This window comes from Triticum urartu, chromosome 6A, assembly GCF_056163025.1.
Source record: "Triticum urartu cultivar PI428250 chromosome 6A, HENAU_Tu73, whole genome shotgun sequence".
Classification (NCBI taxonomy): domain Eukaryota; kingdom Viridiplantae; phylum Streptophyta; class Magnoliopsida; order Poales; family Poaceae; genus Triticum; species Triticum urartu.
The window spans coordinates 556101256-556117092 of record NC_141878.1 but is presented as its reverse complement, the minus strand read 5'-3'; the positions used below and the strand labels follow the sequence as shown (position 1 = coordinate 556117092).

The window sequence follows — 15837 nt, the reverse complement described above, 5'->3', positions numbered from 1 at the left end:
CACCGGGTTGTGTGTGAGGCTACCGTGATGGAATATTCGTGATATACATAGCCTAATGCCCTTTTCTTGTTATTATTATTTTGGAAGGATGATAATAAAATTCTAGTCAGGCCCTGAATAAGTAAAAGGTTATACGTGTATCAAAATGCGTCTTCTGATAATGTTTATAGGTTTTATTTCGCCGCGTGACACCTAGGCCCCGCATTAACGCGGAGGGATTGCTGAGAAAAGGACTGATGTCTTTCTGTTTTGCGCATTGCGCGTGTTCGAATCGTCTATTATCGTGAAAGAGAGAGGTAGAGAGGGAGAGAGGGGTTGGATTTGAAACTTTCAAGTGTGAGATGGTTTTATAAAAGTAGTGTGTTCGGTGACAAATTTATAGCATGTCGTGTAGCTAACCGATAGATAGAGAATATGTCAACTTAATAGAGACACAAAGGAATTTGATGTGATACAAATAAATGATTTGTAAACCAATGAAACTATATACATGTGAGAAAGAGGGTCTCAGCGAAAAATGGGCATGTTTTATTTGGGCAAGGCACCTAACAACATTATTGACTTGGGTGCTCTATTGAGGGAAGGAATAATACATTTCTATGTTATAAGTCTTGCGTGTTTGAGTTGTCCGGTAACATGAGAGACTGAAAATTTGAAGTTGAATCTTTCAACTTAGATGGTTATGAAGTAGCATGTTCGACGTTAGTTTTATAGCATGCTACGTCTAATCGAGAGCTAGGGAATTTGATGGCGTAATGAAGAGACACAAAGAAAATAGAAGGCTATTGTTGTCTTCAGTTTGGAAAAAATAAGATATATTCAAAGGAAACAACAAAGTTGAAGTACGAACTCGGGTTGTGGTTTCCCGCGCAAAAGAAAAACCCTAGACTATGTTTGAAAATTTTGTCGTTGTCTTCTTTTGAAAATACGACAAAAACTCACTTTCATAATGTATGACAAAGTCGAAGTACGAAACTTGGGTTGTGGTTTCCCGTGTAAAAGGAAAACCCTAGACTATGTATGAATTTTTGCCGTTGCCTTCTTTTGAAAATACGACAAAAACTCACTTTCATAATGTACGACAAAGTCGAAGTATGGAACTCGGGTTGTGGTTTCCCACGTAAAAGGAAAACCCTAGATTATGTATGAAAGTTATGTCGTTGTCTTCTTTTAAAAATACGACAAAAACTTACTTTCATAATGCACACAAAGTCGAAGTACGGAACTCGGGTTGTGGTTTCCCGCATAAAAGGAAAACCCTAGATTATGTATGAAAATTTTGTTGTTGCCTTCTTCTGAAAATACGACAAAAAACTCAATTTAATAATGTACGACAAAGGCAAAGTACGGAACTCAGGTTGTGATTGCCCGCGTAAAAGGAAAAGCCTAGACTATGTATGAAATTTTTGTCGTTGTATTCTTTTAAAAATACAACAAAAAACTCACTTTCATAATGTACGACAAAGTCGAAGTACGGAACTTAGGTTGTGGATTCCCGCGTAAAAGAAAAACCCTAGACCATGTATGAAAATTTTGTCGTTGCTTTCTTTTGAAAATACGATAAAAACTCACTTTCAGAATGTACAACAAAGATGACGCAAGTGACTAAATTGTAAAAGTAAATTTAGCTTTTAACGCAAAAGACAATAACAATATCATTATTCTAGAAGAAATCATCCGCTCTGCTGGATGTCAACGCGTTCTGGTGAGGAACAGACACTGCGGCCTCCAGAGCCACTCGTTCTCTGCCTTATCTGTTTGAAGGGTGGTCGTCTTCTACCTCTCTCCACAACACCGGCTCTTCATTGTCCTCCATAGCAGCACAACACCAGCTCCCCGCTGTCTTCCACGGCAGCAGCTTCCTACTGTCCTCCACAACACTAGCTCCAACCACCTACCGTGAGGCCGCGTCAGCACCGCATCGCTGCTGCAACCCTATTGCAGGCGCCCACGTAGCAGCCGTGGATGGAGGAGCTTCTTGCCCCCCCCCCCCCCCCCCGCGCAGCAGTCGCAACGGTCGGCGACTTGGCATCACGCAGCTCACCATTGGCGTTGTAGCAACAACATTTACTGGTGACGGCAGCGGCTACAATCCACCCATCGTTGTTGCGCCCTTTGTTGCAGCACCCCGTCACCACCGCACTGCGATGAAGCTCCGCCGCACCGGTGGTGGCGCTTCAGTGAAGCTTTGTCGGCGGCCATCGAGTGCTGCAATGGAGCTTTTGACGGGGACAGTCGATGATGCGACGTAGCCCCGCCCGAAAGATGGTGCATTGCAGTGAAGCTTCGCCGGCGACGTCGGGTGGCAATGAAGCGCCGCCGCGCCGGTGTGTCGCTGCAGTGAAGCGTTGCCGGCGGCTACCCGTGCTCCAATGTCGCGCTTGTCGGGGGCTTCGAGTGCTGTGAGACCGAAGCAGAGGGCGGACTGGTTGTGTGATGTGAGGAGGAAGAAGTGCGTGTGTTGACCATTCGAACAGGCGAGAGGAAGGGATCCAACGGTGTGGTCAGGCTAATCATACGGTGATCGAGGCGGCTTAAAATTTCTTTGCATCAGTCGGTTGATTCGTAGCACTGGCCAAAAAAAAATAAGGATATATTAATTTAGAAGATGAAAAAAATAAGGAAGATAAAGTTGCAATAAGTAGCTCAGTTTTCCTGTGTTAAATTAGTACTAGTTTCTTTTGTCTTCATAGATTTTTTTGTTTCCATAATTTACGACAGAACCACCCAAATGAAATGACAGGGCAGGGGATAGACATTCTGCGTTAAATAGAGAAGAAAAGCAATAAAAAAGAACCAGCTCACAACGGAGGAATTTGCTGCGAATTCAAATACGGAGAAGAAGCCCTCTGGAGACCACACGAACCGTTCGCGGGAAAAAAAGAAAGCGTTGCGATCTAGCCGCGGAATCTGATCCCGCGATCGACCCCGAAAATGTCAGCGTAGGGGCTGAGTCAAGCCCGGGCGCGCCAGCTGGGGAGGCCGAGCCGGAGCCGTTGACCCGACACGCGGCGCGGTCCGGCTGGACGAGCCTCGGCGCCTGCGGGCCTGCGGGGGGCGCCGCAATGATTGGGCCATCGATGCGTTGCGACCGGGTGCGGGGGCGCACCACGCCGCGAGCCTGCGGCCGCGGACTCTGGAGCCCTCGCTGGGGCCGGCCATCTGGCTCGTACACAAACCTCGAAAAACTATTCTGGGTGCCGTTTGTTCTCAAAATAAAATGATCAAGTTGCATACGGTCACAAAAAATATATCATCAAGTTGCATGGCGTCAACTATAGTAAAATTGTGTAGGCTCGTTCGCAGGACTGTTGGCATTGCCACGTTACGAGGACGTATAAGTTACCTCCACTTGTCCGGAATGTAGGTCTTTTGTGACTACTTTTTACTGTACCATTAAATAAAGGACGCCGATAACTGCCACATGTGTGGGCGTTAAGAAATCTGCCCACACGTTCTGTGTGGTGCCTAAGAGGACCAGCCCACACATTTGTGTGTGGGCAAAACAATTAGCGCCCACACGCCTCTTTTTTCCCTCCGGTCCCTCTTACACGCGTGCGTGTGGGCGAAATAGATAACGCCCACACGTCCGGTACGTCAGGCCTCGTACCTCGTGGTCCCGCACGCCCCACGTGACACTTTACCGCGCGCCCCGCAGTTGCCATAGGCCGGACCCTCGTCCATATTCGTTTAAGTGCAGTTGCCATGTCCCTGAACTACGGTTGCCATGTCGAACAACTACAGTTGCCATGTTTGCTCAACTGCAGTTGCCATCTCAGGTCAAAGTTCCATATTGTCATTTTTTGGACAACTACAGCTGTTGCCATGTGTGGTCTGGTCTACTGCAGTTGCCATGATTTCAAAACTTTAGGAGTTGCCACCTACTAACGCTAGGCAGTTGCCATGTAGCGCTACAAAAAAAGACATGGCAAAAAACATGTTTGGGTAAAAGAGAGAGTTGCCATGTGCTCACAAGCACGCTAGGGCAGTTGCCATTTAAAAAGAAAGAGTTGCCATCTGCTTATGTGCACGTTAGGGCAGTTTGCCATGTACCATGCAAAACATATGGCAACTGACATGTTCGGGTAAAAAAAAGAGAGAGTTGCCATCTGCTTGCAATCATACTAGGACAGTTGCCATGTACACTGCAAAACACATGGCAACTGACAGCTTGGGTGTGGGAGAGGAGGCGGGTGTGTGGGCGAGATGGCAAACGCCCACACACCAGCCCTTGTGCGTGACTGAAAAACTGGTGTGTGGGCGAACTGCTAAACGCCCACACACCGACCCCTCCGTGTGGTAAAACGGATGTGCGGGCGACCTCTCTCACACACCACACACGCGAGTTGTCCTATGTGGCATACAAAATGAGCTAATTCGTGTCAAGATTCGTGCAGAAGTTACTGGACGGTGATGGAGGCGTGTGGACGAGTTGGCTAACGCCCACACGTGTAAGCGTTAACATTTTCGTAAATAAATCAGTTTTGCTAAATCTCAGTCGACTTAGACTTCGTTATGTCTCAATCGACGTTATATTACATTGATCTTGCATTGAGATTCGTACATTTTTTTTCCAGTCTTTTCTTTTTCTTTTCATATACTAAATCATTTGATTGGGTCTTGGTTAAGTCTCGGTCGACTGAGACCTAGACACACCCTAAGTAAATATTTGACATGCAAGCAATTTTGTCTTACATAAAAATAATTAGAAGTATATTCCACAAAAAACAGTTGGCAATTTTTTGACGTTTTGTCAAGCAATTTTTTTTATGTTTTTTGATACTAGTGTTTTTTTATGGAAATTCAATTAAAAAAACAAATACCAAGTGGTGGTGGTACTCCTTCTTTTCATAAATATATTAGCATGTGTGTGTAGCTTCTCTAACCAACTAAGTAATGGCCAACAAGTCCACTCAACAGCCAAATGATAATCTTGAAAATGTCCATGTGCTCCTTGCCCTCCCATTTTCTCTATCAAGTTATCACATCAAATGGTAAATATATATGCTGAATCGCGCATATAAACACGAAGAGATCTCTGCGCCCTTTCGTGTCCACACGCACATTTGCGACATGCCAATATTTTTTCATCCGAACTCTTCACATAGTCCCTAGTTAATACCCGGGTCGGTCTCGACGGTTTAGCGTTGGAGAGTTGAAGATCGCTCGCCGGGGCGCTGCAACAAGCCAATAGGCCAACTAGCTGGCTGTGCCTAACCTATACAGGTCGTGTGATCGACTAGTCTTGCACGCGAAAGCGAGAGGAAATGTATTGTGGAGCATACACGTTCACCGGCTGATGATTACGCGGTGCACGCACAGTGCCTCCGATGCCACGGCGTGACGTGACGTGTGCTTGCGTGCGTGCATACATTTTTTTTCGCGACATGTATGTATGCGTGTACACATATACATGGGTGTGGAAAATTGTTCAGAGAGTTTTAGTGCTGGCAAATTATATGTTTAGGGTTTCAGGCCACTTGATCACGCATGCGTGTACGCGTGTATACGTGAGAATAGTTCTCTTCGCGTCACATTACCTATCCATCGCTGCATCACATGGCACTTAATATATTGCATGGTGTTAATTAGTTAGGCTAGGCACTTAGCCAGTGGCGGAGCCAGAAACTTAATATAGAAGGGGCCAAACAGAGTGCTATAATGTTAGACGGGTCAAATCAACTAAATCTTGCTAATTGTGTTTGATAAATGGAGGATTAGGAGCATATATAGTTGTATTTGAGAGAGCATAGGGGGGGCCTTGGCCCCTGCCAGCACCCCCCTGCCTCCGCCACTGCACTTAGCCCACATTGGATTTGGAATGATGGGAAAAAGTGTGCTTTTCCTGTCAGGAACAAGCAATGTTCACCACTATACTCCGAAGAGTGACCCATCAACGTTATCTTTCCTGGCATCTTCCGTGTTGATACACACAGTACAGTATGCACATGGCCCTCTTTTCTGCATCCTGACAAAAGCACGCACGTCCGGAGAGACATATCCAACACATGGACACAAATCCAAAGCGACACTTTCAGTGCACTCTACATGCCACGGAGATATCCGTGCACGTCTCATGTCAAACTTTGTCACATATGATGACATGCACGTACTGCGCATGGGTCCAAAACTTTCAGTTGATCGTCCGCCACGACACACACGGTGCATGCATGCGTCTGTCTTGAGCAGAGCGGTGCGTGCAACAATGTAGGCGATAAGCTCAGTGATGATAAAGTTCAGCGGAGATCGATCACATTTAGTCGCTGTCACACACTTGCACGCATGACAAATGACACGCGTGGTGTGACCGCTGCCGAACGGCACTGCTAGCTTGTGTGTTCCCTAGCAGGCAATCCATGGATGACAAGCTCCATGCGTGCAATGTACTACCAATCGGATGAGATCGGGCAGGTTAATCCATCCGTTCGTTGTATGTGGAACCTCATTTCGGCAACGACGAAAGGGACCCTCATTGATCACACGGTGCAAGTGCGTGTCCGTATCGATGATGTTAGTTCGGGCAGTTAGGCGAGCCCGCTAATGGCAGACAGACCGGCAAGCGGGTCGATGCATGTGTGCTCGAGCTCCCGTACATACAATCGTCAATCGTGCCTTCCAAGGAACAACTTTTCTTTTGCGATCGACGTCGACGGCGACCGGCCGCCGTCGCGCTCGATCGGGGTGCGGCAAATCTTTCAACCTACGTCTTAGAGTCCACGTGAAACATGGAGCTAGCTAGTCAACTGTGCACTATCCCTGCTACAAATACGAGCAATTCACATTTTTTTTAAAAGAGCAATTTTTTACATAAGTTAATCCAAAAATATATAGCATGATGAACATAGTAAACACAATGACCCTGAAATCCAATTTGGCTCTAGGGAGCATATGCTCCTCCTTGGGGATCCATCAACTCCGACCGAGACGCAAGGCGCAGAGTCAGACTCCCTCCTAGAGTGCGTGCAGCCTTTGGGTTCCATGAACCCGGACGAGAGACGTAGAGTCTGACTTCTCCAGCGCCGTGAGGGGCTTATGATGGGCCGGACAACGGGCCGAATAACTGTGCGTATTTTCCCTTTTTTTGTTTTACACAAGTATATACTATTTTCCCTTTCCCCTTTTCTTTTTCCTATTATTCTTGCATAAAATGCATAAATATTACATGAGATACAGGAATATATTTCTTTTTTTTGACTTGTACAGGAATATATTTCTGATCATGTGCAATTTTTTTTTCAAGACATGAACCTCTCTTCAGGATTTATTACTTTTTCATATATAATTGTTTTTTTTGGAAATACGTAAACATCTTTTACATACTTGAACATTTATTTCCATATATTGATTCTTTAAATACGTGAACACTTCTTTTCACATACATGAACATTTTCAGAAATACATTACCCCTTTTATATACATGAATATTTTGTGCAACACATGAACATTTTTACATATTTGAAATTCACTATTTAAAATTAGTGAAATGAATGTCCTTTTAAAATTTATCAAAACAATGACTATACATGTTAACGGGTCGCCTCGAGTGTTGGCTCATGTAATGACGTAAAAGCTTTGCAGGCCAGCTCGGCTTACTACTCCCTACAAGAAACACAAAAGGAGGTCTTTTTGGAAGACAAAATAAATGGATTGTATTTAGTGGCTTCAAGTCTGAACCCAACTTCGTTGCATGTACTACTCGAATGCATGATGTGCTGCATCGATGGGACAAGGAAACTCCGAAGGCCCCAAAGAGAAGGCTAGAGGAGTTGAAGGCTCACCAAGAAGAGACATGTAGGGGGCAGCCCACCGATGAGAATTTAACCCGGATATGAGAAATTCAAGTTCAAATAAAGAGAATCCTCAAACAAGATGAAATTTACTGGGTGCAATGGAGTCATGTGAATTAACATAGAAGTGGGAATCATTTCTTCCATAAATTTTCCATTGCCAGAAAAGTAAAAAAATATTCAGTGATACTATTCATCATCCATGGTGCAGAATAAGTTATTCTTCAACCCAGGTAATCTTACAATCACTTCATAATTAAATTACATTTGGAATTCGAATAGTTACATTTTTATTGATTCACTACGTAAAATTTGGCATAAGAAACTAAAAGTATAGGTCATAAGACAAGAAAATTTACAGTTTATGTATATTCTACACTATTTTTTTACACTTGTAATTTTACATAACATAAAATATTTTTGACGGCGATTATATATTTTCTTACAGTATCTTTTTACGTCGGAAATAAGACAAAACTTATAAAACATAAAATTACGGTGCATTGATGATAAAATAAAGGAGGTGAAGAATAACTATTTCTCATCCAGGGTGACGAATAGTCAATCCCTTGGCAAGGTAAAGATGGGATTTGGCGTCAAGGTAATGAGGATCTTGGTGAACTGCATTCATTATTAAACTATTTTTAGTGCAATATTTTAGATCTAGAAATGAAGGTTATTAATAAAGTTAACACGCGTGTTAAAGAGTACATGAACGAGTCCCTCACTGCCTCATACACATCGAAGAAGTTAGGAAAGCCTTATTTAGCATCGATGACCTTCTGGCCCCATGACACTATTGGAATCAGAGAATTTGCCGTCAACTAGTTCATTACCGTCGGCTAGCAGATGGCAAAGACCTTCTTTGTCGTCCGCTCACAAAAAGCAGACGGCAAAGAACTAGCTGACGACAAACTACGCCTTCGCCGTAAGCCAGTTCTTTGCCGTCCGAGTCCGCTAGCGGACGGCAAAGTAGCTCTTGCCGTCAGCCAATTCTTTGCCGTCGACTAGCTGACGGCAAAAATTATTTTTTCTGCCGCCAGCGAGCGGACGGCAACCAATATTCTACCTAACGGCACTGACGCGCCTGCCCCCCACCCTAACCCTAACCCTGTCTCCCCCCCCCCCTCCCCATCCAAATTTTTTAATACAAGCATTACTTATCCATGCACTGGCAGCATACATTATAAATTCACTGCAGTGAGTTGCATCCATGTTCCCCACACTTGACGACTTCCGTCTTTTCAACGATGCACCTAAAATGCTTAGGTTAGGCAGAGTAGTATGGCATCCTACTGCTGTTATGCCCTCCATCAAACAGTTGCCCATTCGGTTGCTAATTGTCTTTATGAGTTTAATCTCTATTAGTTTCATAAATTTTGTTAACGTTCAATGTGTTTACGACAATCCTGAAGACATTTCACAAGGTTTCTCAATTTTGCGAGATATTATTAGTCAGTTTGTTTTTCTCTTTTTTCCTCCGCAGAGCCTACGATAGTTGGTAAACAAAGTGCAAATTATTAATACGGGACAAGTCTTACTAATCCGGACACTAATATCACCTTTCATATATGATTTTTTAAATGAGCTGCCAAACATTAGACGGAAAGTTCTTTCAGATTTGACCATCATTAGATTAACTTGTTAATATTACCCACACGCCACGACTAATAACTTAGCATCACCGATGCAGTACTAGCTAGCTTACATACTAGCTTAGCATCACCTATATAATACAAGCATTACTTATCGATGCACTGACAACATACATTACAAATGCACTACAGTAAGTTGCATCCAAGTTCCCCACACTTGACTATTTACGTCTTTTCAAGGATGCACTTAAATGCTTATTAGGTTAGGCAGAGTAGTATGGCATCCTGCTGCTGTTATGCCCTCCATCAAACAGTTGCCCATTCGGATGCTTGATACGGTCGCTACATGCATGACAACGCTCGTAATCCATGTCGTCACTCCTCTTGTGATCAATCTTTCTAAATATCTCATGGCACCCACCTACAAAGCAACAACATCAATCACCAACACTCAACAGATATTCAAATATTAACATCATGGTCAGGCAAAAAAATAACTACATGCAAAATATAATGCTAAGCTTTTCATTTATTTTCTTGCAAAAGGTCATCCAAGTGATGCTTTGTGTTTACTTAGTAACAGAGTTCAACCTTGCACACACAAATTTGAGGAAAATAACTATATATGTCGACAGTATAAAACTAAGGCCTACTATTTCGTATGTAAGGAGTAAAACATGTTAGTTTCTCTACTGATACAGCAGTGATAAATACATGTATGCCACGGTATATCGCCGAGGCCAACTAGTTCGTGTATGTGCAGTGACACTCTTATGTTAGTGCAATGGAAACACCCACCAAATCTTTGCAAAAAGAGAACATATAAGAATAGGCCTATATATGCCTTTGTTCCCAACTGCCCACGGATTTTATGAATTGTGGATTCATTGCAAGTCTACTTATGTTTTGGCTGTCCCTTCCACCCCCCTTGCATGAGGTATTACTTCAATACCAATATATCAGACAATTAACAGCTTGGCCACAGAAAAAATACATTAAGAGGACTGAAATACATACCATAGCAAGAATCATCATCAATGGTGCACACACGCAGCACACGCATAGGCTGAGCCCTTGCATATGCTTCAATGCTCGGAGTATGCATAAGCTCAGCAAAGAACAACCTCTTAGTCTTTGAAGCAGTCTCTGCGGCAGTCTGCTTCCGAGGAACGGCGGTGAAATTAACATGGCCATAAATGTCCCCAGACGACTCAGAGAAGCAATTCGATAGCAAAGTTGTGGCCAACTCAAACTCGCTCTGTTCGTAACATTTTCCGAGAAGCAATTCGTGAGTAAGTTCAATGCAATACAGTGCAAGCGAAAATGAAATGGCAAGAAGTTAATGGTCTATTAACTGACCGTTTTGTTCTTCTCATTGTAGTGCGCCAGAGCAAGTTCAGCAAAGTCTTTTGCTTGCTGGCAAGGCTTGCGATCAGGAAATCGAGCTATTATTTGTGCTTCCATGCCCTCGGCGGTCAGGTGCTCCTCCCTGAAGGTACAATGGGTAATCAGTTGATTCGATTGTAAAAAAAATGACCCCAAAATATAGTTGAATTTCAGCATATGAGAAATAAAACAAAACCAAAATCGGAAGCATAGATCAGATTTTTCAATTGACAGTTGATAAGGATTAACTTGTAGGTAGATGGAGTCCTTGATTAATTACTTTGTGTCGCTGAATTGTATGGGGTTGAAGAAGGTGTTGTCGAGCGTGGACTTGGCGATGAGGCGCATGGCAGGGCCCATCTTCTTCTTGAAGGCGTGGAAGTCGAGCCTGTCCTCCTCCGTGAGCAGATCGCAGTCCTCCTCGCGCATCTTCTCTATGAAGTCGGCGTTTTTCAGCATCGACAATTCCGCTTCTCCCGCCGTTTCACTCGGCGTGAAGGGGTGGGCGCGTGGGATCCTTCTCCACCTCCCGGGAGTCCTCTTCCTCGCCGTCGGCGCGGGGGTGGACGAGGCCTCGGCGGCCGGCGGTTCTCCTCCAGCCTGGGGATCCATCAACTCCTACCGAGACGCGAGGCGCAGAGTCGACGACCTCGGCCCGCCAGTAATAACGATTCCTAATATATTTTTTTAGACAAATAACGATTCCTAATAGGAATCAACTACGGGCGGGCAACAACGGCCCAGCCATTAGCTGTTTCCGATCCGGTCGCTGAGTCGGTCTGTTCAATCTGGTTTTCTTTTTTCGCTGGTTTTTTTTGTTTTTCAATTTTCTACTCCGTCCGTCCTAGAATAGAATAAGTGTCTTCATTTTGTACTAACTTTAGTACAAAATTGTACTAAACTTGAGACACTTATTTCAAGACGGAGGGAGTATGTTATATGCTTTTAGTTTTGTTTGGTTATTATTATTTTTTCTTCTTTCAACTTTGATTTTCTTTGTTTCTTAGTTTTACTTTATGATTTTTTATCTGTTTTCCTTTTGTTCTTTGAGCATGTCTACTTTTATTTCTTCTTCCAACACATGTTTACTTTTTCATACACATTCTATATTTTACATATACATGTAAAACATTATTTTATATACATATAACATTTTTCAAATACATGTTTAACATGTTTACAAAATTATGTTTTCAATATTTTTCAAATACATCTTAATTGTTTTACAAGTACATGTTGAAACATTTTTAAAATGATAAATAACATTGTTTTGAACTATGCAAACATTTTTGTACATTTTACAAGCATTTTTTGAAAAATATTACGAATACATTTTTCAAACCTGTGCAGATTTTTTGAAGTACATGAACATTTTTCTTTAAATACATGAACAATTTTCTATATTGTATAAAAATTAAATTTCACATATTTTTTTAATGTGTGACATTTTTAAATTGTCACCAACATTTTTTTTACACATGATTAGGCATTTTTGTTCAATTTCTGCAGAACAAAAAATGTCTAATCATGTGTACAAAAAATGTCTAAAAACATCGACAGCGGCCTGCCGTGCCGCCACTCTGGCCCTGCAGTCCCGGCCACCGCCCGATCCGACAGACAGATCAACAGATTGGTTTGTGGGAGTAGATTTTAGGGTTCTTTTCTCCTGCCGGTTCGTGTGCGTGGAGGCGTTTTGTTTCTGCTTTCTTCACTATCCCTTAATTTTTGCTATTAAATCAAACACCAATTTTCACATGGGGAATCTCATAGGGCAGTATGCTTGGCACCACAGAAAACACACAGATTGATCAAGCTGGCTTGGGCAACGTGGGGAAGCTCAAGTCTAAGTTTGAGGCAATGGAGATGCTGATTTCTGTCATGCAGGGAATCTATATGCCATTAATGAGATAAAACCAATATGTGAGAAGTCGTGTACAGAGCAAGCATAAAAACAGTTGAACTCTAGACATCCTCAATAGTTGGTGGTTGCCATGTGCTTCCTCTACTACTTCTTAGTATCTCCACCTTTTAACATCAAACAGCTTCACACGGGCAGCAAAAACAGTTCTGAGTCTGGCATGGAAGTGGTGAATGCATTGCTTACTTAAGAACTGCGAGGCCATGTATGGGATCAATGTTTTGTGCAGTTTATACACCGCTGCTGAAACTCGCAGTATGTGGAGAACTGCGAGGCCATGTATGGGATCAATGTTTATGTATTTTATGCAAACATCTATATCTATATCTATCTATCTATCTATACCTAATAATAAAGGGAGGAAAGATTTCATGATTCTCCTTTCGTCACCCTTTTTTATCTATACCTAATAATAAAGGGATCAATGTTTTGTGAATAATTAATAAAGTGGTTGTATGCATCGTCCAGATGCAGAGGCCGGGGGTCCTCATCTTTTTCTTAAAAAAAAGCATGCATCATCGGTTCATGTCACTCTCAATGCACGCTGTAGTTCTACTCAACAGGAAAATCAGTCGGTTCTATGTAGTGGCCCCATCTGCATCGCCCTGGCTGGCCGGCTGGCGTGATAGCATCGGATGAGTTACTCCACCTTTCCGGTCGTCGTAATAGCATCGGATGAGTGATTCCACCCGTGTAATTTTAACACGTGAATATCAGAATGATTTGACGAATATGCAGAAGCAAACGCTTCTTGATATTATCTTCCCTTACTCCCACATGCCAACGATCTATGCCAGCGCCAGTCCTACGTCTCCGTTGTGCAGACCTGCGAGCCCTTGTCTGCCGCTGGCATGATGTGGCCGCCCGCTCAGGATAGGAGAGGCCGGTGTGCAGTCCCTGCATGGAGCATATCCAGTCTAAGGTGCATGTCCGTGTCAAGGCCGTCAGGTCCGGGACAACGTCCTATGGATTGAACTTTGAAGTTCAGGATGGCAGCATAGAGAAGAGTACCTCTAGGGTTTTCTTGAGAATTCTTAGGTGCCCTCAGTGGAACAAACAAAGGACGAGCGAATCATCAAGGGAGAGTTCATGAAAATCTGTGTGCGTGACGGCATGTGAAGCAGGTGTGGAGCCAAGGCTTCCATATATTCCTCTAGTGGCTCTAAATAATTAACAGGGAGATCGCATGGATGATTTTCTTAGTTTTTAGGATAAAATCAAGAATGAACCTTCTTTTAAATCTCAGTCGTTATTCTTTATAGGTAACACAAAATCAACAGATAAACAAGGGTGACGAAAGGAGAACCATGAAATCTTTCCTCCATTTATTATTAGGTATAGAGAGATAGATATAGATATAGATGTAGATGTTATGATACTGTATCATAATGAAGAAAGAGAGCGTTGAGTATCATATCATGATACTGTATCATAATAAATGCTATACAAATATGTGTCATGCATGGCAATAAATAAAGTACCACATAATACTAATATATGATACTATGCATTAGGGAGGTAGTATCATATGCATGATACTAGTATACGATACTCGCCATTACAATCAGCCATCGTTGTTGTGTGGGTGACAAGCGGATTTCTTTGCCACTTCGTTAGCTCAAACATCAGTTCTCTTACTACCATGCTTGACTTCATTTACATACTTCTTGTGGTAGGTATCGAACTCATGTATTGGCTTTTACCATTTTCTTGATACAAATCACAGAAATGGATGTCTAATGCTATGAATTACATCACAAACTTGTGCTACTTTATTAAGCTCTAGTGCGATTTTCGGTTGGCATAAGGTGGTGTTTGGTTCTCTAGTCCTAGGATTTTTTCTAGTCCCAACTAAAAAAGTCCCTAGTCTCTAAAAAGTCCCTCTCTGTTTGTTTCCAGAGACTAAAAAATCCCTAGTCCCTTCCTAGAGGTTATTAAATGACCATGTTGCCCCTAGTATATAAAAATAACAATCAAACAACACCATGGGGTGGCGAGCCAATGGGTGCATGGAGGGGCATTGTTGGAAAAGTCCCAAAAAGACTCTCCTTGAGAGTCTTCTTCATCTAGTCTCAAATGCCTAGTTTAGTTCCTAAAAAGTCCCTCCCATTTGGTAAAAAAGTCTCTAGGAGGAATTTTTTCTAGTCCCTACACAAAAAAGTCCCTGAAAACAAACACCCCCTAAATATACTCCCTCCGTCCCAAATTAAGTGACTCAACTTTGTACTAAAGCTAGTACAAAGTTAAGTCACTTATTTTGGGACGAAGGGAGTAATTGATTGAACACGTATACATGCACAGAAGTCATAGTGAAAAGAGCAATCAGTGATACAAATGCATTTTGTTAGTATTTTTTTTTGAAATATGTATCTGGCAACCATGTGGCAGATTGCAAAATGATCTACCGCATCCAGCGCCGTCAGATCTGGCAATCGCTCGATCCGCATCTGCTCCGTCTGCAACTCCTATGCCCGAGCGTCCAGTCATGGCGCCGCGAGCACGCATTGACCGGCCATCAGCAGCTTCGATCGAACCACCTGTTCCCTTGCACCCCTCGAGCACCAGCGTCTCCTCAAGTCGCCGCCATAGCCTGCTGCTCCGGCGAGCAGCTCCTTCCACGGCCAACACTCGTCGGTGCAGGAGCTCCATCACCATCTCCATGGGATTCCTGCCTCCCCTGCAGCCCATCGACGACCACGTCCTCCACACATCTCGGCCATAGCAGCCGCTGCTGCCCGCTGTTCTGCTGGCCACAGCCATAGGCTCCGGCCAGCATCGATCTCCTTCATCTTTGAACAATAAGTTGCGTGCTCAACTAAAATGGATTCGCAATGAAGAGATCTACGAATTTCATGTTGAAGTCCACACGATTCGTAGCCTAAATCAACAAGTATGATGGATAATTGGGAGTTCTTAGTCTCTGTGTTTTCAGTTTTCAGTTTTTAGATACAGGTTTCGTTGATTAGAGATGGAAGACAACTCTCGGTGGGCTTTAGAGAGAGAAAAGAGTTGGGCTGGGCCCAATGCTGGGTAGAGACCTAGTTAGGAAAAGTTAATGTTGGCTAAAGAAAACATGTTTTGTGGGTCTTTTAGCTTCACTGGTGCATCATTTGTACTACATTTTAAGAACTAATATCATGCTAACTTTTGA

The 15837-nt window shown here is 43.1% G+C and overlaps 1 protein-coding gene across 1 annotated transcript; it reads right to left on the bottom strand.

Annotated features, from left to right (window-relative positions):
• Window positions 1–9452: 9452 nt before the first annotated feature.
• On the bottom strand, window positions 9453–11496 carry LOC125516934 (uncharacterized). The gene is made up of 4 exons (XM_087527202.1): window positions 11049–11496; window positions 10742–10871; window positions 10400–10640; window positions 9453–9803 (listed from the first exon to the last, which is right to left on the bottom strand). Exons 1-4 carry the CDS (start codon window positions 11378–11380, stop codon window positions 9646–9648), a joined length of 861 nt encoding a protein of 286 aa, XP_087383328.1. The 5' UTR covers window positions 11381–11496; the 3' UTR covers window positions 9453–9645.
• Window positions 11497–15837: the final 4341 nt, after the last annotated feature.